The 21232-nt window shown below is 36.4% G+C and overlaps 3 protein-coding genes across 9 annotated transcripts; 1 reads left to right on the top strand and 2 right to left on the bottom strand.

Moving 5' to 3' along the window:
- Window positions 1-4463: 4463 nt before the first annotated feature.
- Window positions 4464-9171, bottom strand: LOC132163822 (protein DOUBLE-STRAND BREAK FORMATION). Of its 2 annotated transcripts, XM_059574203.1 has the most exons (6): window positions 9089-9171; window positions 8784-8991; window positions 7888-8031; window positions 6107-6245; window positions 5249-5437; window positions 4464-5116 (listed from the first exon to the last, which is right to left on the bottom strand). In XM_059574203.1, exons 1-5 carry the CDS (start codon window positions 9145-9147, stop codon window positions 5250-5252), a joined length of 738 nt encoding a protein of 245 aa, XP_059430186.1. In that variant the 5' UTR covers window positions 9148-9171; the 3' UTR covers window positions 4464-5116; window position 5249. The 2 variants fall into 2 exon arrangements, with proteins under 2 accessions (XP_059430186.1, XP_059430185.1); XM_059574202.1 differs by having other exon boundaries at window positions 4464-5437.
- A 1274-nt stretch (window positions 9172-10445) lies between these two features.
- On the top strand, window positions 10446-14997 carry LOC132164599 (protein FLC EXPRESSOR). Its single transcript, XM_059575136.1, has 4 exons — window positions 10446-11032; window positions 11450-11622; window positions 11746-11819; window positions 14748-14997. Exons 1-4 carry the CDS (start codon window positions 10518-10520, stop codon window positions 14838-14840), a joined length of 855 nt encoding a protein of 284 aa, XP_059431119.1. The 5' UTR covers window positions 10446-10517; the 3' UTR covers window positions 14841-14997.
- A 925-nt stretch (window positions 14998-15922) lies between these two features.
- TAF15B (TBP-associated factor 15B) lies at window positions 15923-20549 on the bottom strand. 6 transcript variants are annotated; one of them, XR_009438311.2, is made up of 8 exons: window positions 20119-20549; window positions 19868-20000; window positions 18982-19684; window positions 18413-18563; window positions 18256-18331; window positions 17015-17218; window positions 16836-16890; window positions 15923-16338 (listed from the first exon to the last, which is right to left on the bottom strand). XR_009438311.2 is itself a non-coding variant. In XM_059573791.2 (6 exons), the coding sequence occupies exons 1-6, from the start codon at window positions 20387-20389 to the stop codon at window positions 17113-17115; spliced, it is 1440 nt and encodes a 479-aa protein (XP_059429774.2). In that variant the 5' UTR covers window positions 20390-20549; the 3' UTR covers window positions 15923-17112. The 6 variants fall into 6 exon arrangements, 1 of the variants encoding a protein (XP_059429774.2); XR_009438312.2 differs by having other exon boundaries at window positions 16854-16890; XR_009438309.2 differs by having other exon boundaries at window positions 16836-17218.
- Window positions 20550-21232: the final 683 nt, after the last annotated feature.

Genomic DNA, 21232 nt, shown 5'->3' with positions numbered 1-21232 from the left:
GCTCATTCTCCCTCGAGCTATATAAGTTATATATGTGAGATAGAGAGAGACCGGGGGGAAGAAGAATATCTTAATGTTAAATTATCAGGGTGTCTTAAAACCTTAAGTTAGTAATAAATGATAAATTTAATTATTTAATTAATATTTTAATTCTTATTCTAACGTGTGAGTTCAAACTTCTTCATGAGGCTTAACGAGTACAATATTTAATTAAAATTTGAGGTAAATTATAGAGACAGAGTTCAAACTCATGATTTTTGCTATGATAGTATATTAAATCATCAATAGTTATCCCAAAAACTTAAATTGATAAGAAATAATAAATTTAATCATTTAATTAATATTTAACACTTACCATTGCTTACTATCTATGCCCTCCGAACTAGCACTAGAAGGGGGCAAAGTTGAATTAAAAAAAATGAAAAATTATTCTATCAGTAGTGCTAAGCAACATCCTTTTTTGGGACTTCCCTAAAAGGGTGAAATTAGGGGTAGGAATTTGTGTTCATGTGTTGAGTTCGAGTCCTATCGATGTGGGTGCATAAGATTATATAAGTTAATCCTAACTCAATAATTTAATTAAACAAGGCATACCCTTCAATCCTAACACACTAATTTCATGTTGGATTTGCGCCGGGTTTGCAGGTCATATTAGAAATTTCAAGCATTTATTCTGCGTGTCTAGTTAAAGCTTTGTCAAGGCATTGGTTACGAGTATATATAAAACTATATAGATCAACCATAACACGACTCATTTAATTAATTGAACAAGCTATATCCCTTAACCTTAACTAACCCGATAATTTTGTGATGGATTCGTGTCATAAATTCTCAGGTGAAACTTATTGATAGAACTGAAAATTTTACAAACAAATTAAACCATCAAGTCTCAATCAGTCTCTTCAACCTTAGGGGGCTGTGCGGATAATAGTACCAATTGACCTTAGCTACACCAAATAATTCTAGAAAGACCAAGTGCCGCACTCTAATCAATCTGGCTTCTTCTTGATAATTAACCATATACAAATATTAATGATAAATACTCAAAAACTCAAAAAAACAAAAACAAAAACAAAAAAAAAAAAAAAAAAAAAAAAACTGCTTTACAGGAAGCTTTATTAATTAGCATGATCAGCTTACAAAAAATCAAATTATCGGCAATGAAATTTTGGTGGCATCCGCAATGGGTACTATAGATAGTTTTGGCTACTAATTGGTTCCTGCAGATAACCAACTTTCTTATAGCAATCTTCATCAAATATCCCATCATTTTTGTAGACACCATTAACATTAGGGATTCGGTTTCTGTCTCGTTCTAGGTCAAGATGGTTACAGTAACGAGGACACGTATCAACAAAATCCGTTTATTCAAGTCTCACACGACAAGTATCTGGGCATGTCCCAGGTGTGAAAATGCATGTGTCGCCGAATAGCCGCATCTTACTCTCACCAAATTAACACAACGCATATACATGCACACCAAACCTTAACACATTTCACGCATGCAAGCAAACAGTGTAAATCACAAATATATGAATGACGATCAAAAGCAAGTTTTGAGTGTGAACAGAAACCATGCACCCACATGCATCATGATGTAATGAAACTTCAGAGCAAATTAAATTATTTCAGATTCTCTATCGATCGTAGTAGCCGATAGAGGCCTTTCTTTATGCATGGCAGATAGCTAGCTAGCATCTACATTTAATCAGCTTAAAAATCAACAAAAAGGATAGTAATTAATACCGAAAAAAAAAATGATAGATGTTCCAATTAACAGAAGAATAAAGTTTTTTTAATAAAATAGATCGAAAGATGTCTAAAATGCACAAATCACATACTTTATTAAAAATGGGATACAAATTAATATCTTCTCGGTCTATAAAATTGATATGCATCCTTTGAGAATATAAATACATTTTTTTAAAAAAAAGTATATAATTCTCACATGCTAAAAAATACATGACAAATTTATAGACTGAGTTCGAGAAAATTTCTCAAACCCAGTTTGGAGGACACTTTTGTCCTTAAAAATACATGTAACGATGCATTTTGAATGCATATAAGCTTACTAGATTGGATTGGAGGAGTTTCCTCCTACCTAATTTAGAGAAAAACTGTATCCTTAAAAAATTCTATTTGCGAATTAATTTTTATTTTATACTTTTGAGTGAAGGTTGGGCATTAATTAGTTCTGCAGTTATAGACAGCATTGTTGCATAACAATATACGCATCCTTGGATTCTTCTTTTTCTTTAAACTCGATTTAAGTTCTTATCTCTTTGTATAATAATCGTAACGACACTCCACCAAGAATTTCTTAATGTGAACCAGTTAATGAGATCCGACATGTAGCTAAGATCTAATTGTTATTTAAAAGAATCCCAATTCGAGAGAGAGTGAAACTAAAATTATTTGGCTTTGTGGAACCCTAAGACCCTTTTCTCACTCTAGCATTTAATGTTCTTCACATGACTCCAAGCTTCTAATCTTTTGTTCCGAGGAAAACCGCTCTCTTTCCCTAGTTGTCATGTCATATTTTTATATATATATATTTATAAAAACATTGTCTTATAAACTAAGTTTATGTTTTCTGTTAGACTTTCATCTTATACTAATAAAAAAATGGGACCACTCTGCTGAATTTATTTAATTGCATTACCTCACAAAACGCGTGCTTCAATTTCAAGTTTCAAACACCTAAGCTCTAGAAAGAAGGAAAAACCCTCCAGGGTCTAGAAGGGTGAGAACCTTGTAATCTTTGTTTTAACGTATTTTTTTAAGCTTATGAATAAAGTAGAGAGAAAAACAGACATCTCTCGTCATCTTAGAGAAATAAAACATGCGATGTCCAATGCAGACATTGAATGCGCTTGGTGATATGGAAGATTCGATTCTTGAGATGTGCATGAATTAGAAGTAATCTTTGAACAATGGCAACCTCTAAAGTTAGGGGGGCCGAGGGGCTTAAGTGGCAACCGACATGAAATTCAACTTGCTTGAGCAGAGAGATTTTGGATTTCCAATGTCAGTAATTCAAAATAAAAGTCTATATTATCAGCTCAGTGTGCAAATATACAACTAAGGACATTGGGTTGTGCCAACTTCATCCTTCAGGTTTACGTTTTCTACATATCAAATTACAATGCAACTAAAAGTACTGATAAGCAAAAGCAGCCATTTGTAACCCGGCCCATTATTAAACGGGCCTGGTTAAACCATATAGGCAAATAGGGCTGGGCCTGACTGATACTCTGACTACTCAAGCCCTGCTCAGATTTTTATTCTTATTTTTCTCAATTAATAAAATAACCTCTAGACAACACATATCTTGAACTAATGGTAGGTTGACCCCAGATTGAATTCCCCTCAAATTTGTTTCCCGAGTTGATAATGGGCCAAGAGTGCGAGCTATATAGGGCTGCCCGAATTGTTTAACAAATTTGAGGGGATCCTCATCTGTTGATCTCAATTTTTAAGATGAAAAGAAATATCAAATATTGGAAGGTTTTTAGTAACCCAACCCCAAGGCCTATTGATAACACTTTTGGTTGGGAAAATTGTCATGATTAAAACGATAATATATACCTATCAATGACAAATATATAATTAGTGTTAGAATAAGTAATGTTAAGCAATATCAGTTCCACAATACTCTATGGTTGGCTCACGAGAGCTATGGTTGGCTCACGAGAGCTATGGTCAATCCATGTAATAAACTTACATCAAACCACCACACACTAAGTAAAAAGCAAGATAATTGAATAATCATAATCCTAAATACCTTCAAAGTTAAATTTACTTTTTTTTATTAGCTTAAGCTAATTGAAATGAATGAATTTAATCATTTAATTAATATTTCAATATTCTCCCTCACTTTGGGTTCAAACTCCCCCTTATGTTTGAAGTTCTTTTCAAATGTTCATCTGACTACTCTTTTTAACATGTTATTTTGTCTCGCATATGAAAAAAAATGTTAAAGTATCAATTAAATGATTAAATAAACAAATTTTTTTTTTTTAAAGCTTAAACTTTTAGAATAAATGGTGATTTAACATAATATCATAATAGAAGTCATGAGTTCGAATCATGGCCTTACACAGTTGAGCTCGCCCCCTCCTCCCCCCATTTTAATTAAAATATTCAACGTGTTTTCTAATCCCACACTCGTTAAAATATTGATTAAATGATTATATTACCTCCTTGTTAGCTTAAGCTTTTAGACAATTAGTAAATTAGTTACTTAACACCTCTTAAACTGCCCCCCATCACCTAAGCTTTCAGAATGAGGGGGATTCTTCCTCCCTCCCTCCGCTCATCTCTTCCTCCTTTATTCTTTTTCCTTCTTTTTTTTTTTTTCTCTTTTTGGTGGGGAAGCTAGATCTACCGCCGGCTATCCATCTCTGCCATGCACACACCTCACCACTAGCTTCCCCACCCAAGATCCACCCAAGGGCCACCTCTCTGCTAGCACGTGAGGCACATGCGCCCCCAACCTCCTTACTCAATAAAGTACTTTGTCCAAATATGTGAGAAAGGTAATCTTCATCGATTGTCTCATCGCAATCATTGATAGTGTAACTTTTTTATCAGTTGTCGAATCATCGGACATCATCACAAACTATTTTCAAGGCGGCCCTCTTCTCAACCTTTTGGTCGAGGAATTATGTGACCAAATATGTTTAGATCCATAATTCCTCAACTAATTATTGTAAATGCTATATCTTACTTTGGAGGGGGGAGATAATCATAATCCTATGTTAGATTAACCATGCTCTTCGAACTGCTAAAAAGCATCTGGATTGAAGTTGAAGGAGTACGGGAGAAACGGGACTATAACCATAAGAAATGGGTTGGATTTTTGACGTAGACGGCTGAAAGTGTTAGCAGTTAAAAAACAGTGTCCCAACCCTATGAATGATCCGGCCCACTGAAAAAGAAATGCGCAGCTGAACTGAACGAAAGGCATCCAAATAATGTGTCATTACATTCAAGAAGCAAAGAAGGTGCCAGGGAGATCACCGTGGAGTGCAAACCCAGTGAGAAATTAACTTGCCCTTTAAATTTTGAAAGAGTAGGGAACTATTCCAGCAAAATATTTGCATTGAAGGCCAACCTGTAGTTCGTATCCAGTCATAGGGGCTTGTGAAACAAACTTTGAGAATAATAAAACTGGCAATTCTGGCCCCAAAATAAAAACTAAAAACGAAAACAAAAACAAAAAGAGAAGGGAACAGAGAGCAATGACCTTAAAGTTGAATGGTGTGTGATGCACAGGCAGTTCGTTGCAGCTCGTGCAATTTTTGTACATTCCTCCTCTTAATTCCATTACTGAACATAGTGCTTGCAACACATCGTGTCTCTGTACAAAATGAAGGATTTATTTTGCGCTTCTCGGTGCTCTTCTTTTTCAAGTACTCTGCAGCCTGCGCCTGAACTGATAGGAAAAAAGAGTATACAATGATCAAATGACAGCATGTGGCCCTTAAATCTGATTTTTAGGAACAATAAATTGATTTTAATTGCCAAAGATCAGAACCAAGGGAAACAAAGAACCGTATAGCAACAAGACTAGGTGGTTAATATCACAACTTCATGAGCCTTTAGTTACAAAATGATCGATCATGTGCCATTGCTTCTCTAACCATCAATGACTCAGACAGAAATAAAGGAAACCCAAAGGAAATCTACTAAATGCAAAAGCTAGCATCTTCTTTTCAATAAATAAATTCAATATGACAGTACACGGGGTTTGATATAACCATTTATATGACTCTGAAGGTATATTATTGCCTATTGGCAGCAAAACTAACATCTATATTTGGTTTGCAGCGTTATCACGCAGATGGCATACCATCTAGGCAGTTAAATTGATCCTAAAATAACCAAGTGAATTGCCAGCTTGGCGGCTGACCACTTTGAGGAGGTGAGATGGATTCAACAAATTGACACAAATGACTTGGCAGCATATACATCTAACCATACCAAAAGACTCTCAGAGATGGTTAGGGCTATCATATGTTCAAATCGGTTGCAATGTAAATTTTAAGCTTTTTGTTTCTCAGAGAAAGCTTTCAAAGAATTTACACAAATAAAGAAGACTTACCAGAGCATGAAGCGGCTGATGTCATTGCAAAATCTTTAAGTCTCTTTATTTTTTCCAAAACTTGTACATTTTCAAAGAATTCATCTACTTTGGGGTCTGCAATATCCCTTGTAAGGCATAATAGTGCATTTTCACATGCCTGCAAAGAAAAGAGTCAACAATGAAGACTGGGATTAGACTAAACAACCACTAAGTTACCGTGATTTCAAACCAAAACAGCTGATATGATAAGAAAAAAAAGTCACAAGATTTGGATGTCTGAGACAGCTTGATCTGGCAGAAAGTAAGGTAGAAATACATCAAATATAACCAATCAAATGATGCAATTATATGTACAGGTTACATTGATGATATGTGATCATGTTCTACAGAGACTTTAGCACCAGAAGTGAGGAAAAAGTTGTCTAAAATGGAAAGATAAAGAGAATCCCTTTGACACAGAGCTCTAGCCACATGAAGATACTCCTGTTGAAAGACACTGAATAAGTTGGTAGAGATGAATATATCATCGCCAAACCAGAGCAAACCAATGTCAATGCATCTCAACAAAAACCACATTAGACCACTACATAAAAGCTATCCAGACTAAACTCCCTTCAAGGTTAAGATCGATAGCTTTATTACATATGTTACTTGCATGTACTAAAATCAAATAACAACAGGTAGAAACAAAAAAAATCAATTTTAGTCTAAAAAACTCATTGACTCGGAGCTAATATGTTAAGCTTTCTTTAACCCACCATATCAGGCAAAAGCATTGTAGAAATATATGATGGGATGATATGAAGCAGAAGCGGAGAAAGAAACGATGAAGCGTTAGTGCTATATCTTGTATAGTATGTTATAAATATTACAATAGTCTCTATTGATAAAGAAACTAGGAGTGGTGAACAAGTAAACTTAAACTAAATAAGGTAGGAAATAAACTCTACGAGGAAATAGATTATTAGAGAATATAAAATATTCTAGAATTCTCCTTCAAACTCAAGGTATAAGCTTGAGTTAAAAAAGAAGGTGAATTGATCTTGTAAGATTGCTGGAGGCAGTGGCTGGAAAAGGCTGTAGGAGGAGGCTGCCGAAGTTGACCGGAAAAAGGATACCTGAGTTGGCCGGGAAGAGGCTGCCATAGGTGACTGGAGGAGAACAGAAAGTGGCTGCCAGAAAGTGGCCGGAGTGATACCATGTAGAAATAAATGATAAGATGATATGAAAAGAGAGAGGAGAGCGGAAGCAAAGAGAGAAACGATGATGCGTTAAGGCATTATCTTGTATATTGAAATATGTTATACAGAAGTTAGGAGTGGTGAATAAGTAAAACTAGACTAAATAAGGTAGGAAATAAACCCTACAAAGAAATAGAATATTAGATAATATAAAATATTCTAAAAAGCATTTCTTTAGAACAACTCTGGTATGCTCTACGAGGCTCAGTGGACCATATATCACTTCAATAGTGATATTGCCTTATTGATTTTTATACCTAAACTTTATGTACATATCCATCTTCATATGTTGGTCCACTGCAGAAGTTAGTAGACATCACAACAAATCATTAGCAGAAATTTAGCAAACAACATTCACGGACTCCTAAGACTAAACAGACAACAATGCTCTTCAAAACCCAATTCTAGTTTATGGCTCGAAATGCTATGTAAAATAGAAAGTGGATACTCAATGCATCATAATAGCGAATGATTTCTCATAATAAGAATACAATAGTTTGTGACTTATAACTTCACTAGAACCAGAATAAAAGTAAAATTAAACAATATAGAAATGACCTTTCCAGCAATAGAATAGAATCCATTATCCAGCGAGTGTTCAGCAAAATTTAGCCATTCCAAATACGAAACTTCTAGCCATTGGCAACTTGCAGACTCGAGTTCCCGCATATGTAAGGCCTCGTATCTCAAAGCCAAGCAACTCTGAAAACATTGAGAGTGCCCTCAAAAAAAGTTATAAGAGTGGAGCAGTAAAACAAAGCTTCTCTACCTAAATAGACTGCATCAACAATATCAATGACCCTATAATACAGAGCTAGCCTAGTAATTCTATGACATTATTTATTATTTGGGATAAATATTTTTCTAAATTTTCTATGTATTTCTATAGTGGAGTTCTTAGAATCTAAACTCCTATTTGAAATGATTCAGATTTTTCCACTTCAGAATACAACTTAGTAAGATACAACAAATTTAGAAAAAGAAAAAAAAATCCTCTAGATATGGCAAATACTGAGGTGACAAAATTCAAATCATTTGATTAAAAATAATAGTTAAAATTTTAAGAGCTTCACATTGAAATTACCATGGAAAATCGAGAGGTTCATAATCTTTAACCATCTATTTTACAAAAATCATCTTTTAAAATCTATAAGAATAAAACTAGATCATAAAGTTTGGAGCAACATAATTAGGCTCTTTCAAAAGTTAATTAACCAAACACAATGTTACACCAAATAAACCTGAACTAATCAGGACAAAATTACAGGCGTACTAAAAGGATTTCACTCAAAAACCTAAACAAAGTTTTCTACATCTCCTGATTATAGCAATCATATTAAGCCAGCTAGCTCGGTAAACCAAAATTAGCTAACGTAATTACTGCTAAGCAAGTAGATGATATTATCTTTACAAATTACGAGGCAACGAAGAGAACGAAAATTGAGATTAAGTACCTCAACATCGGCTATTAGAGCGAAAGCACGGACGAAAAATTCAAGAACCAAAAGCTTCTGACCGACAGGTTTCTCCGCGATTTCGCGAATGGTGGAGAGAGATTCAGATCTCAAAAGCGCTCTCAAGCTCGATTCGACTTCCTTCAGCGATTTCACAGATTTGGAAACCAGAACCGATTCGAGAATTCGAAGAGTCGCGTCGTCGAATCTGAGCAAAGAAGGATTTGAGAGCTTTGGTTACAAACCAATAAATAGGATTGAAAATTTTGGAAATGGAAATTGACGTGAATGAATTGGAGTGGAACCTTCTGGACTTGATTAGAGAGCGGAAGAGGGAGATTTGCTGAGCAAGAGCGTCTGACATTTTTGGAGGGAATCAGGAGCGAGATTCTCGAATTGGTTGGGATTTAAATACTTATATATATATATATATATATATATATATATATATATATATATGGTATTTGGTACTGCATTAATATTATTAAATAATGGGATAAATGCAAAATTGGTCAATGTGGTTGGCTTAATTTACAAATCACACATTATGGTTTAAAAAATAATTTATAGATCCCTAGGGTAGGCCAAAATAACATTTTACTTCCTGAACTCATTTTTCGTTGAATGATTTAATGGAAACTGTTACATTGTCACATCACACTCAATAAAAATAAGACACGTGTTCTTTTTTAGTTATGCTTTTAAAAAATGACAAATAAGTTTTTTTACGCTATTTTGAGGTTCCAACACACACTCCACGTCAAATTAAATAAACATAATTCATCTACATCTCTTATGCCGCCGCCGTCGTCTTCATCTTCCCCAACGATTTAAAAACTCATGCATCTTACACACACTAAGGGACAAAACAAGCCCCACAAAAGAAAAAAAATAATTGCATATCTCAAAAAAAATATCAGGTTATAAAATATGAACATACCGTTTGCTTTTTAAAGACACCATCTTCCAACATTTATTTAACACAAACCATAAAGCACTTGCCATAGAACAAAAACAGAAAAAAAAAACCAAACACACAAAGAATGAGTGATTGTTTCCATAGAAAGCATTGCAAAAAACGCAGATGCCCAAATCTCAGAGTAACCTAAAGATAAAAAATGCTCAAAACCTTAAAACCAGAAGTAAAAAAGCTTGAAAGTGAGGCAACTTACCGTCGTGATGTTTTCGGTGGTTTTCTAGCAGCGATTTCAAGTTGGGAAAGTGAATCGATGAGGAAAATTATCGACGCACTATGGGATATAAAGATAAAGATGCACGGTGGGGATAGATGGATTATGTTTATTTAATTTGATGTGAAATGTGTGTTGGAGCCTCAAAATGACGTGAAAAAATTTATTTGTCATTTTTTTAAAAGCATAAATAAAAATAAAATAAAAACACGTATTTTATTTTTATTGGGTGTGATGTGACAATGTAACGATTTTTGTAAAGTCATTTAATGGAAAATGAGTTCAGAAAGTAAAATGTTATTTTGGCCTACCCTAAGGACCTATCAATTTTTTTAAACCACATGAAGTGATTTGTAAATTACGCCAACCACTTGAACCAATTTTACATTTATCCCTAAAATAATTATAAGCCTCGTAGTATGATGCATCAAATTAAAACAAAGGCCTTGGGCCCAGAGCAAAACTTACCCAGAAGCCCAAACGTACAGACAAAAGGCTCTCTCGATTATCGGCTTAGCTTGCAGAGAGCGAGAAAGCAAAAGACATGGCCGGACGCAGCCACGCCTCGAGAATAGACGACTCTCGCCTCCGTGAGGTCCACCATTTCTCCCTTTCCAGTAGACACCACAACTCACGGTCCATCGTCTTGGAGGACCGCATCGCCATCCAGCACCGCGAGATCCAATCCCTCCTCGAGGAGAACCAACGGCTCGCCTCCGCCCACGTGGCGCTCAAGCACGAGCTCGCCGCGGCCCAGCGGGAGCTCCGCCTCGTGTCGGCCAAGGCGGCAGATGTGAAGGCCGAGAGTGACGCTCACGTGCGGGACCTCTACGAGAGGTCCCTGGTGATGGAGGCCGAGGTACGTGCGATCGACGCTATGAGCGCCGAACTCGCTCAGGTGCGCTCCGACGTGCAGAAGCTCGGCCCGGCGCCCCAAGAGCTCGCGGCGCAGTTTCGAGCCATTGAGGACGATATCGCGAGGGCACGCTCGGAGGTACAGCAAGTCCCGGCGATCAAGTCCGAGATTGAGAGGACGCACAAGGAGATTCAGAGAGGAAGGTAAATCTTATTCACTTTCACATTTTATTGTTATGGTTATTTGATATTCTTTTTAATGCAATTCAATTATTTATGCGTCAAATTTGTTTCTGTAAAATTGTTAGCGTGTTTTAAAATCTGTTTTGGATAAATAGACTGGAAAGTTAGGAAATTTTGAAACTAGGCTAATTTTTGGTTGCACAAATGTCAAAGAAATCACTGAGAAGACTATTATAGAATCATAATCTGGCCAGAACTGTGTATAGATACTGATTTGAATTGAGAATAGGATTGAATTAAAGTGAAAAGGTAAAGCAAATGCACTTTTGTGAAGAAGTAGTTTATTTTTATTTTTTGGAGTGACTTGATTTTATAATTATTGATTGAAACTGTTAAGAAATTATGTCAGTTTCTTTTTAAAAAATTGGATACGAATAGGGCTGCTATCGAATACGAGAAGAAAACACGTGCTCATAACCTTGAGCAAAGACAGTTAATGGAGAGACATAAGACTTCCATGGCTGGTGAAATCGAAAGACTACGAGCGGAGCTGGCGAATGCAGAGAAGAGAGCAAGAGCAGCAGCAGCTGCAGCCAATGTGGCAAACCCGAGTAATTCACCCTTAATTCAATTGTTTCTTCTTGAGACATGGTTTATTGAAAAATACAGCATCTGCAGAACTTGAGAGATTTATTGAATTCAACTCTTTGACCTTTGGAGTGGTTTATATTCAGGCACTGGATATGCTGTAGGCTATGGCAATCCCGTTGTGGCATATTCATATCCTGACCCTTATGGCACAGATCAGGTACGTACCCTCACGTGCTCATCAATGCCTTCTAAAAATTATTAGACTCCTTGTGCGTAATGATTATATATATTTTTGTTGATGTTACCACTGTCTATATATATATTGTGTCTGAGGTGGTAATTGCTAGAAGCAAACATGCTAAAAAAAAAAAATTATTCTATGATAGTGCCAGAATAACATACATGGAGATGGTCTGAAATTTCCTCATCCATGTTACTTTTGACAGTAGCCTAGATTTAAACATAAAGAATAAACAGTTTCAGATTTGATCCATGGCCGATTATGGTAGATTAAGTTTTTAAACTGATAAATGGACCAGCAACATGGTTTTCCTAACTATTTCTGAACTCTTATCTTCTAAAATATCCCCAGAGGTTTGCTTTTAAACCAAACTGATTCTGTATTGTCATTGTGTTACCTTGTGCGTATTGCACTGAGCAATTGGAAGCTGATTGAAAAGAAACTAAGAACTATCTTGGATCAGTATCAACTGAGCTGAAAATTGAGATGTATCGTCGAGGAAAATGTGGAAGCTGCTTTGGCTAATATTTTCTCCTATATCCTACCACAGAAACCTATTACACTTTCACATTTTTACTTACTCATGAAACTGCAAGTTGGCAGTTATACAACACCGCATTATCAGGTTACAAAACTATGATTTGGAAACTTGTCTATACATATATTCTTTAAAGTGTTACTTATATATATATATATATATATATATATATATATATATATATATATATATACACATATATTTCTTTAAAGTGTAAGTGCTAATTTCATTTACATTATTATTTACAGAAAACCCTCTTAGTATTATCTCTGGTTCTCAGCATATGAAACTAGAATTATCATATCAGTAACACATTAGCTGACACCATATCAATAGATACCGTATAAATTTGCTCTTCATACCATGTATGTACACTCCGGTTTGGAAATACCGAAAATAATAATTAGATTGAAATAATGACATTAATAATAATAAAATTAAAATAATGGTTAGTTTTATTAATGATAAATAAATGGTTAGTTAGTTTACTTAGAATTAAGTAGTTAGTTTAGTTAGAATTAAGCAGTTAGCTAGTTAGTAATAAATAGATAATTAGTTTAATTATAGTATTGATTGATTAGTTGGTAAAAAAATGAATGATGTAACAATACCAAAAATAATAAATAGAATAATGAATATAATGTAATTAAAAATAAAATAAAAGAACAGTTGAAGGGAAGCTTAATAGAAGGGGGGGCTTCACGTGGGGTTTTTGAGTGAAAGTCAGAGAAGTGACAACCCCCTACCCCTCATTTCTGCATACACTAGATGCACCAAGAAGCTGAGAGATAGAAGGTTAGTGAGAGAAAGTCAAAAGCTTGAAGAGAGGAGGGAGAAATTCTTCAAATGGTAAGATTCTTGAGATTTTTCGTGTTCTTTGGAAACCCATTCACTTTGAAACTGGATTTTTTTGCATTTGTGAAGTAAACTTGTTGATTTAAGTGGTTGATTCTTGGGTTGGTTTAGTAAACATGAATTCTTTGAAGTTGGTTATGGTGTTGGCTGCTTTGAGTTTCGGGTGGCCAAAAGTTGGAGGAGATTTTGCTGTGATTTGTTTTTAGGTGTTTTTGATCTTTGGTTTACTCTGATGTGTAGTGTTGGGTATTTTTGGAGTTATCCAAAATATAGAGAAGAAGAGGGAGATGTCGTTGAGTGTTTTTCCTTTTTTGGGATATGATGGCCAAAATCTTTAAGGGAACTTCTTGGGTATGAGGATAAACTGCTTAGCCCGTCAGGGGTGAAAACTCTTGGGTTACCAGGTAACTAGTTCTGGCGGGTGGGGTCAGTTACTTGTAGGAGTTTGATTAACGGTGAAGATTGTTGTACAGTATGTGTTTGCGACGTGCAATTAATTTGAATAAAGTTTTCCTACGTTATCAAAAAAATATATATATATTTAAGGAAAGAGGGCGATGCTGTGGGTTTTCTCCTTTGATGCGGTTTGCTATGGTGGGTTGTAGTTTGTTTTGGGTGTTTTTGATTTTGTGTTGATGGAGAGGGGTTTTCTCCCCTGATGCACAGCCATTTTGATCTTAGTGACCAAAAATTTGAGAAGATCTTTGCTATTGGGTTATTGACTTTGGCAGCTGACAATTTGGAGGGGATTTCGGTTGTTGGTGACTGAAAAGATGGAGAGGATTTTTTTTTTTTTCTTTTGGGGGGGTGGGTTATTTTTTTGAAGCTTGGTGGCCGGGAAGTGTTGTTGGGTGTTTAAATTTTTGGTGGCTGAAATTGGGGAAAGGAGGTGATTCGCGAATGGTTTAGGGAACTTATAAGATTGTGGAGATTTTTGATGGAGTGAGGATTTTGTTGTTGATGGCCGGTATGGTTTTTGGGCGTGAAACATGGTATTTGACAATGCAATTTGTTAGAGGGAAGTTGTGAGAGGATGGAAATTAAGAGAAAGAAAGAGAGGGAGATCGGGTGAGGGAGAGAAGCATGAAGAGGAAAAATAAATGAAAAGGAATAAAAAAACTAAATATAAAATAAAAATAAAGTTTAGGGTATTATGAATAAACCCCGACTAATGTTAGAATATATTTTTCTAGATGCTGGAGCAGAGTGTTTTGTGAAAAGTTAACAGAAAAGATTGAGAGACTAAAGTAAGCAAACACCTCTCGAAGGCAGTTAAAGCTTTATAGCCTGATTTATGCACGTAAATTTTTCTTGAAGTAGATAAATGTTAAATGTTATAGCATTTGTTGCTGCAAGTTTACAGTAAAGGAGTAGCAGTGACACTTCGGGGTAATTATAATATTGTATAATTATCGTCGCGCAGGGGAGGGGGTGTTGATAGCTTTTATTTGATACCACAAAACTTTGTGGCTCTTCATTCCGATAGCTCCTAAACTATGTACTGCATTCAGGTCCAGGTTGCTGCTGATGCTGGTCCTCAATATGGATCTGGAGCTATGCCGCATGGCACTTATGACATGCAAGGAACACATGTATATAGATAGGATCTCAGCAAACCATGATTTAAACAAGTTCCTTTTTTTTTGGCCCTCTTTTGCCACCAAGGTTAAATGGCCAGAAAATTTCGAATCATATAGTTGATATTGTTTGTACTGTTGCTATATTGCATTTCTTCCTAAATTGTAGCTTTTATCAAGATCATCTCATTCTTTTATGCTCCCTCCTTGGTCGTCGTTTGCTAGTCATGCTAAAAATCACACTTTTATTTCCACCACTATCCATTATGTTGATCGAGAAGTGCCAATTCACCATTGGACACCATTATCCATTATGCTGATTTGCCAGTGTTAGCAAATTGCAATAATACTGTTGCATTCTGATGTTGAAGCTGGCTATAAAGGACTTACTTGGTTGGCTTGTGATCTCACTATCGGGGTTGGTGACAATTTGTTATCGAGGTGCTCATAAACTATATCCTCTTTCTTTGCCTAAGACAATGCGCGGCCATTATCCAAGAGAGGTATGACTTGACATTTGATCAAATTCCATCCCATGAAGAGAGTTTATAAATGAAAACAACCACAACGTAACAAACAGAACAGATGGAAAAACAAAACTATGAATTCAACTTGATTGATGCTCTAAAAAGCCGAGTTTAAGCCGACGACATAAAATAAGAAAGAAATAAAGCCGCACTTAAACTGGATTACACCAAATAGTAAATTCTATTTACGAAAGTTATCCATTCTCATTTCTTCACTTAACAACTCTTTGTGGCGTATCTCTCGTTGTCGCGCAGCTTCACATACTATATAAAAATTATATTAATGTATATTTTAATTAAACATGATTCTTAAGTTGATTTGTTTTATTTGTTTCTAATTACTATGAATATTCCTACCTTGTAAATAAAAAGTTGATATTTATAATTTGATATAAATGAATGAAAATATAAAAAAATATATATATATTTTCAAATTTTCAACAAAAACTGTTTTCAGCTGAAACAATTTTTTTTTTTTTTTTTTTTTTTTTTTTTTAAATAATTTCAACTGAATTATTTTCCAATGGATAACATTTTGCACTGAAACAAATGGGACATAAACACAACCTTATAACCAAAGACTAACTCAGGAAAACTCAGATAAAAATTATGGAGCCAGCCCAATTCTGCCTTTCATTTACCCTTCGCATTTCATTTATTACTCATAGCAGCAAGACAAAGTAGTGAAAGTACCGAAGAAAGATGGCTCATTACAAAGAAAAAATTGGAAGAAGAATCACTTTTTTAAGTCTTGAAGTGGAACCATCAAGAAGATAAAAGAGATTGGTGACTTTAGGCTGCTTGTAAACCCATTCCTTTGGGCAGCTTGTAAACTAGTTACTCTGTTAAGCAGTGACGGTGATATTGCTTGCCTTCGGCAACAGCATCTCCAAAATCTGATTCTGAACGGTTTCAAATATGGGGTGTCACGCGCTCCAAGCACTGTATATTCAGACCCTCATATTTGGATTGAATAGTTGTAGACGAAAGAAGCGAAACTGCACATTTTCCAAACGAAAGCAAACTCTTCTCAAGACAAGATGCAAGGCTCCAAATAGCCCAGCCCATCCAATACTAGCGTTTAATGCCAATATAGTTGTTATAAATGGAAAGAAAACCTTGGAAGCAATAATATATTATCATAATATCCCAATGCAAGTTATCAATCTTCTTGTTCAACTTGCTCGGCAGGTCCAGGATTCAAAATACCGGATCAAAGTTTACAAAATGAGCCACAAAAACAGCTTGGAAAGGGTGGGAGAATTCACTCCATCCAAGGACGAATTAATATTCCAGTGCTCTCCAGCCACAACATACTAGCTAGCATAGGGCCCTATTTACCTAGTCAGGACAGGCATAAATGACATATTACATGCATTCACATGCTTGTATCACAGTCGCATTAAATGCGACGGATGCAAGCAAATCCACATTATGATACTTGGTTCAAATTCCAAGCAAGGATGAAAACACAATTTGAAAAGGCAGCACTCACCTGAAAATATCAACCTACCTTAGCAGCAAGCAATTTGGAGATTATCCACTTGCCTCTAAAAAAAATTCACACAATTAAAATCAAAATCCCATGTCTAAAAATAAAAACCCCTCCAGTTAGCGGCGAATGGAAAGGAAAAGGAGAAAAGAGGTCTTGCTCAGAGCAAGTGAACAACCTACCTCTTAGTCTCCAGTTCAAGTATCCCGCGATGGGAACACAATAAAATCTCTCAGACCATAATTCTTAGTTACATAAAATGCTTTATGCTGAGATTCCTTTAGTAAGGACGTGATCGATTTCCACCATGCTGATGTCTGTCAGGACCAGACCCATCTCTATAATTATCCCTGCGCCCGCCTCCATAGCCACCTCTACCACCACCCCTATTGCACAAAATGATAAGTTAATGATTATGCTCCACAGATGCAGCAAATTTTGAATGCTTAATCAGTCAGCCAAACTGATAACTCGAAGCAAGTTATTGAGATTTCCACTTACAAGAGTAAATAAATATATACCTTCAGAGAAAACCTTGTTAAAGGTCTAAAGATATCCATAATAAACGAAAGAGAGAGACTAAAAAAAAAAAAAAAAGCTCCTAGCCATCTAAAAAACCAAAAGTTTTAGTCGAGTTTTCCTTTTTTTCCTGTAAATGGTTGAGTTTCTGCTTCACTCAAATGGTTGAGTTTCTACTTATTTTTCCATCTATTAGTACGGTTCTCAACAATCTTGAGTCACTACCTTAAAAAGAAGAAAAATAATAAGTTACACTAGCCCGAATGTAGAACGTTAATATATCATAACTTCTTGCACTATAAGCCTAATGTTTCTTTAGATATGTAAACATCACAACCCTTGAATGGTATTTGAGCTCAACTGTTGCATCACATGCATATATTTGAAAGCACATTCAAAAAATTTCAGTCAGCAGGATCTCATTGCATCCTAAAATACAGCCATCAGCAAAATATTAACAGCCCAATTATGTGAGAACGTGAAATCAACAAGAAATTCTATAAAGTCTTACTTTTTACACTGACACACAAGAAGAAATTCTGTAAAACAAGCAATAAGACCCTATTACAATATATCTCCACAAAAACTTTACAACAAAATGAAATTGCAGGAGCACCAAAAACGTCAGTAATCCAGGCCCAAGGAAAAGCACAGAAATAATAACGCAACCTTAGTGAAAAATGATAATCATCTGCAAACAGTTAGACCTTATAACAGCTAGACCCAAGCGCACCATCCACCAATCATCATAAAAAGAATCTGTAATTCGTTATGGGACTTACAAAATTGTGGAGCGAGCATTAAGAATACAGAAATGAAGTTACAACACATTTCTCATGCGTGTACACATATCATACGAACATTTGTAAGTAAAACAAAATGAATACATCAGTCAGGGAGATACCTGTGGTCAGGCGGCGCCTTTGGTGCAGACATCGCCGCCATTGCAACATTGATTTTATAACCCCTCATATCATAATCTGCGAAGTAAGCTTCCTGGTTAGTACACTCCTAGAAAATGATGATATCATGCTAAATTCAGGAAAGTTGTAAGTAAGTACTATTGAAAAAACCGCCAGCCGAATGTGCAGCAGACGGATCTTCAAAGGACAAAACTCCATCGCCTTTGTTGTTTCCCATCTCATCTGTATATAATTTTATATTCCATGGCCACTGATCCTTATATCCCCTCTTTTGCTTGATTCTTCCCACCTAATAATGCATGTATCATTAGCATCCCATTCAAACATTACCATCAAGAAGGAAAATGCCTAGATAGATTTGTCAAACATTTCCACCGTCTTCTCTATCACAGTTGACATAGAAGACCAACAACAGGAAATTCATCCTCACCCATATGCAACCAAGATGATAATTGTTTTAAGTTAATTAGGTTCAACGTTATTTTCTTTGAATCCTGCAACACACATGTTGCATGCGGCGCTACCTAGTTCTATGGGGTTAGTTGAGTTTTCCCTCCTTAAGGATGCCTCCCTGAGGCCATGAATAAATAAAAATGCTGCACACATTTTCTGCAAAGAGCGCACAGGTGCAAAACAATCTCCAACTTCAAAATTGGAAAATAAATTCTAAAAATCAAGGAGTACAAAAGAAAAGATGAGTATATTACTTGTCCAATGCCTCCAAAGAGTTCCCTTAGTTCTTCAGTAGTCACATCTGGCGGCAAATTTGATATGTAGATTCTAGAGTTATCACAAGTATCATCACAATTCTCGTCACACTGCCTCACCTTACCTGGGTCCTCAGCAGGAGCACCACCATATCCACCTCGACCACCAGAACCACGCCCACCATCATATCCACTGGGTGGGCCACCCCGACTCCTTCCATCCCCAAAACCATCACCACCATAACTACCCGGAGGGGGACCCCCATAAGATGGGGGATATGATGCAGGCCCTCCAGAAAAGTTTGTAGGTGGAGGAGGAACTGCATCCAGTCCATAATTTGTGTTCTCACCATATGAGTTATGAGGCGGCGGATGGTTCCCACCAGCCCCTCCATAATAAGGTTGGGGTGCTGCTGGAGGAGCCTGACCATATCCACCTTCTTCTTTTCCATAAGAACCACCCCTATTGCCTCCCCCACCTCTACCATCGTTACTACCACCTCTACCACCATTATACTCACCACCCCTACCCCCTCCATAATTTCCACCTCGATTACCACCATATCCACCACCACCACTGCTGCCTCTATTATAACCACCACCACCGCTGCTGCCACCACCACCACGATCAGCCGCACCCGCAGGTGAGGGTGTACCACATTTGTTACATTCAACTCTTCTTGCAAAGTTCAAATTCCCGCAACTACATTCAATTATATACCAGTTTCAATCACACAGCGAGTTTGTAAAAATGGCAGAGGTCAAATTCGAGTGTTCAGAAAATCTCAAACCCCAAAACTGTAAAAACTAAGCTACTAAGAATAAGGGCAAGAACAGTGAAACAAATCGTAAATCAGAGAAGAATAAAAAAAAAAAAAAGAGTCACCCTGGATTGGGGCAAAGCCAATCGCCGTCTCTGCCGCTCCCACCACGCCCACCTGCACCTCCACCTGCACCTCCACCTCGGCCACCGCCTCGGCCACCACCACGATCTCCTCCTTGGTATCCACCACCACCTCCTGCAAATAAGATCCAATCAATCAGATGATAAATAACTAAGCCAATAATTCTAACCCTAGGTCTAAATCAAAATCAATCAGTAACGGAACAAAGGCGAACAAGAAATGTATAGGGTACCTCTACCACCGTATCCTCCACCTCCACCGCCTCGACCTCCTCCGCCACCGCGACCGCCACGACCCCCATAGCCACCGTCGCTACTGCCTCCTCCATAGCCACCACCAGAACCACCACTTCCTCCATATCCACCTCCACCACCATAGCCTCCTGAACCACCGTAACCTCCAGCACCGCCATAGCCACCGCCGTCGTACCCTCCGGCGCCGCCGCTAGCTCCGTAGTTCGGAGGGGCGGAATCGCCGCCTTCTTGTCCGTACATCCCAGACATGGTCTGAGTGTTTGTTTGGAGCTTGTTGCAAGAGATCTAGGGTTTGTCAGTGAGAGAGAATCGATTTAGATGCGAACGCACGAGTTTGGCTTTTATATATATAGCGAGTAGAAGGAAGATAACCAGCTTGCGCTCTTTGTTCCTTTTTTTTCTTTTTTCTTTTTTCTTTTCGGGGGTGATATTTATCCTGGCCGACCTAATTAAAGTACACTAAAGAAAGTGGCCTAAAACAAAAGTACAACAACAAAGTTTGGCTTTCTATAAAAAAAAAATCGTAGTTGTTCTCTAAAGATTTAAAACATAACTTAAAATATCATGTAAAAAGTATAAATGATAACCTCCCCAAGTCTTTTACGATAGTTTGGTCACCCCTTATAATTTTTTTTTTTTTACATTTATATTTACAAATTTATTTATTTTTATATTCTTTAGTGTAGGGGACATGCTTTGTTATTGTTAATATGGCATTCTTACTGTTTTTGGTTAAAATTTTAAACGAAAGTTTGAGGTGCAGAGTTATTTGTCATTTATGCTTAACACACAAAGTTCTAAGTTAATTAGTTCTTAAACTTTATAAAGCTTATTACAAATCGATGCAACTGTGAGACTGATCGTGCATTTTTCCCTTGTAAACCATTTTGCTTTTCACTTTTGTTTTCTATTTTCAAAATAAAAATATTAACGACATGTTTTCCCTTTTATTTTATATTAAAACACTTTTTTTAAAACTAAACTAAAAATAAATAAAAAAAGGAAGCAAAGAATTACAGAGGCTCGGTATAACCATTACGGTGCTAAAAAACCTAAAATTCGATTGGATTTGGCCAAATGATTGGCCTAGTC

This window comes from Corylus avellana, chromosome 8 (assembly GCF_965113065.1).
Source record: "Corylus avellana chromosome 8, dhCorAvel1.hap1.2, whole genome shotgun sequence".
In the NCBI taxonomy this organism is placed as follows: Eukaryota; Viridiplantae; Streptophyta; class Magnoliopsida; order Fagales; family Betulaceae; genus Corylus; species Corylus avellana.
Note: the sequence above shows the minus strand (reverse complement) of the source record. Positions and strands in the feature narration are given on the sequence as shown.

Excerpts from the sequence above, each read along its gene's own strand:
- LOC132163822 (XM_059574202.1), bottom strand. The coding sequence starts at position 9,147 with ATGTCAGACGCTCTTGCTCAGCAAATCTCCCTCTTCCGCTCTCTAATC. Across the intron at positions 8,992-9,088 it reads TCTCTAATCAAGTCCAGAAG|ATTCGACGACGCGACTCTTC; the intron begins GTTCCACTCCAA and ends TTCTTTGCTCAG. Across the intron at positions 5,438-6,106 it reads ATCAGCCGCTTCATGCTCTG|TTCAGGCGCAGGCTGCAGAG; the intron begins GTAAGTCTTCTT and ends TTTTCCTATCAG.
- LOC132164599 (XM_059575136.1), top strand. The coding sequence starts at position 10,518 with ATGGCCGGACGCAGCCACGCCTCGAGAATAGACGACTCTCGCCTCCGT. Across the intron at positions 11,033-11,449 it reads AAGGAGATTCAGAGAGGAAG|GGCTGCTATCGAATACGAGA; the intron begins GTAAATCTTATT and ends GGATACGAATAG. Across the intron at positions 11,820-14,747 it reads ACCCTTATGGCACAGATCAG|GTCCAGGTTGCTGCTGATGC; the intron begins GTACGTACCCTC and ends TACTGCATTCAG.
- TAF15B (XM_059573791.2), bottom strand. The coding sequence starts at position 20,389 with ATGTCTGGGATGTACGGACAAGAAGGCGGCGATTCCGCCCCTCCGAAC. Across the intron at positions 20,001-20,118 it reads TGGAGGATACGGTGGTAGAG|GAGGTGGTGGTGGATACCAA; the intron begins GTACCCTATACA and ends TCTTATTTGCAG. Across the intron at positions 18,332-18,412 it reads GGCTGGCGGTTTTTTCAATA|ATTATGATATGAGGGGTTAT; the intron begins GTACTTACTTAC and ends CTTACTTCGCAG.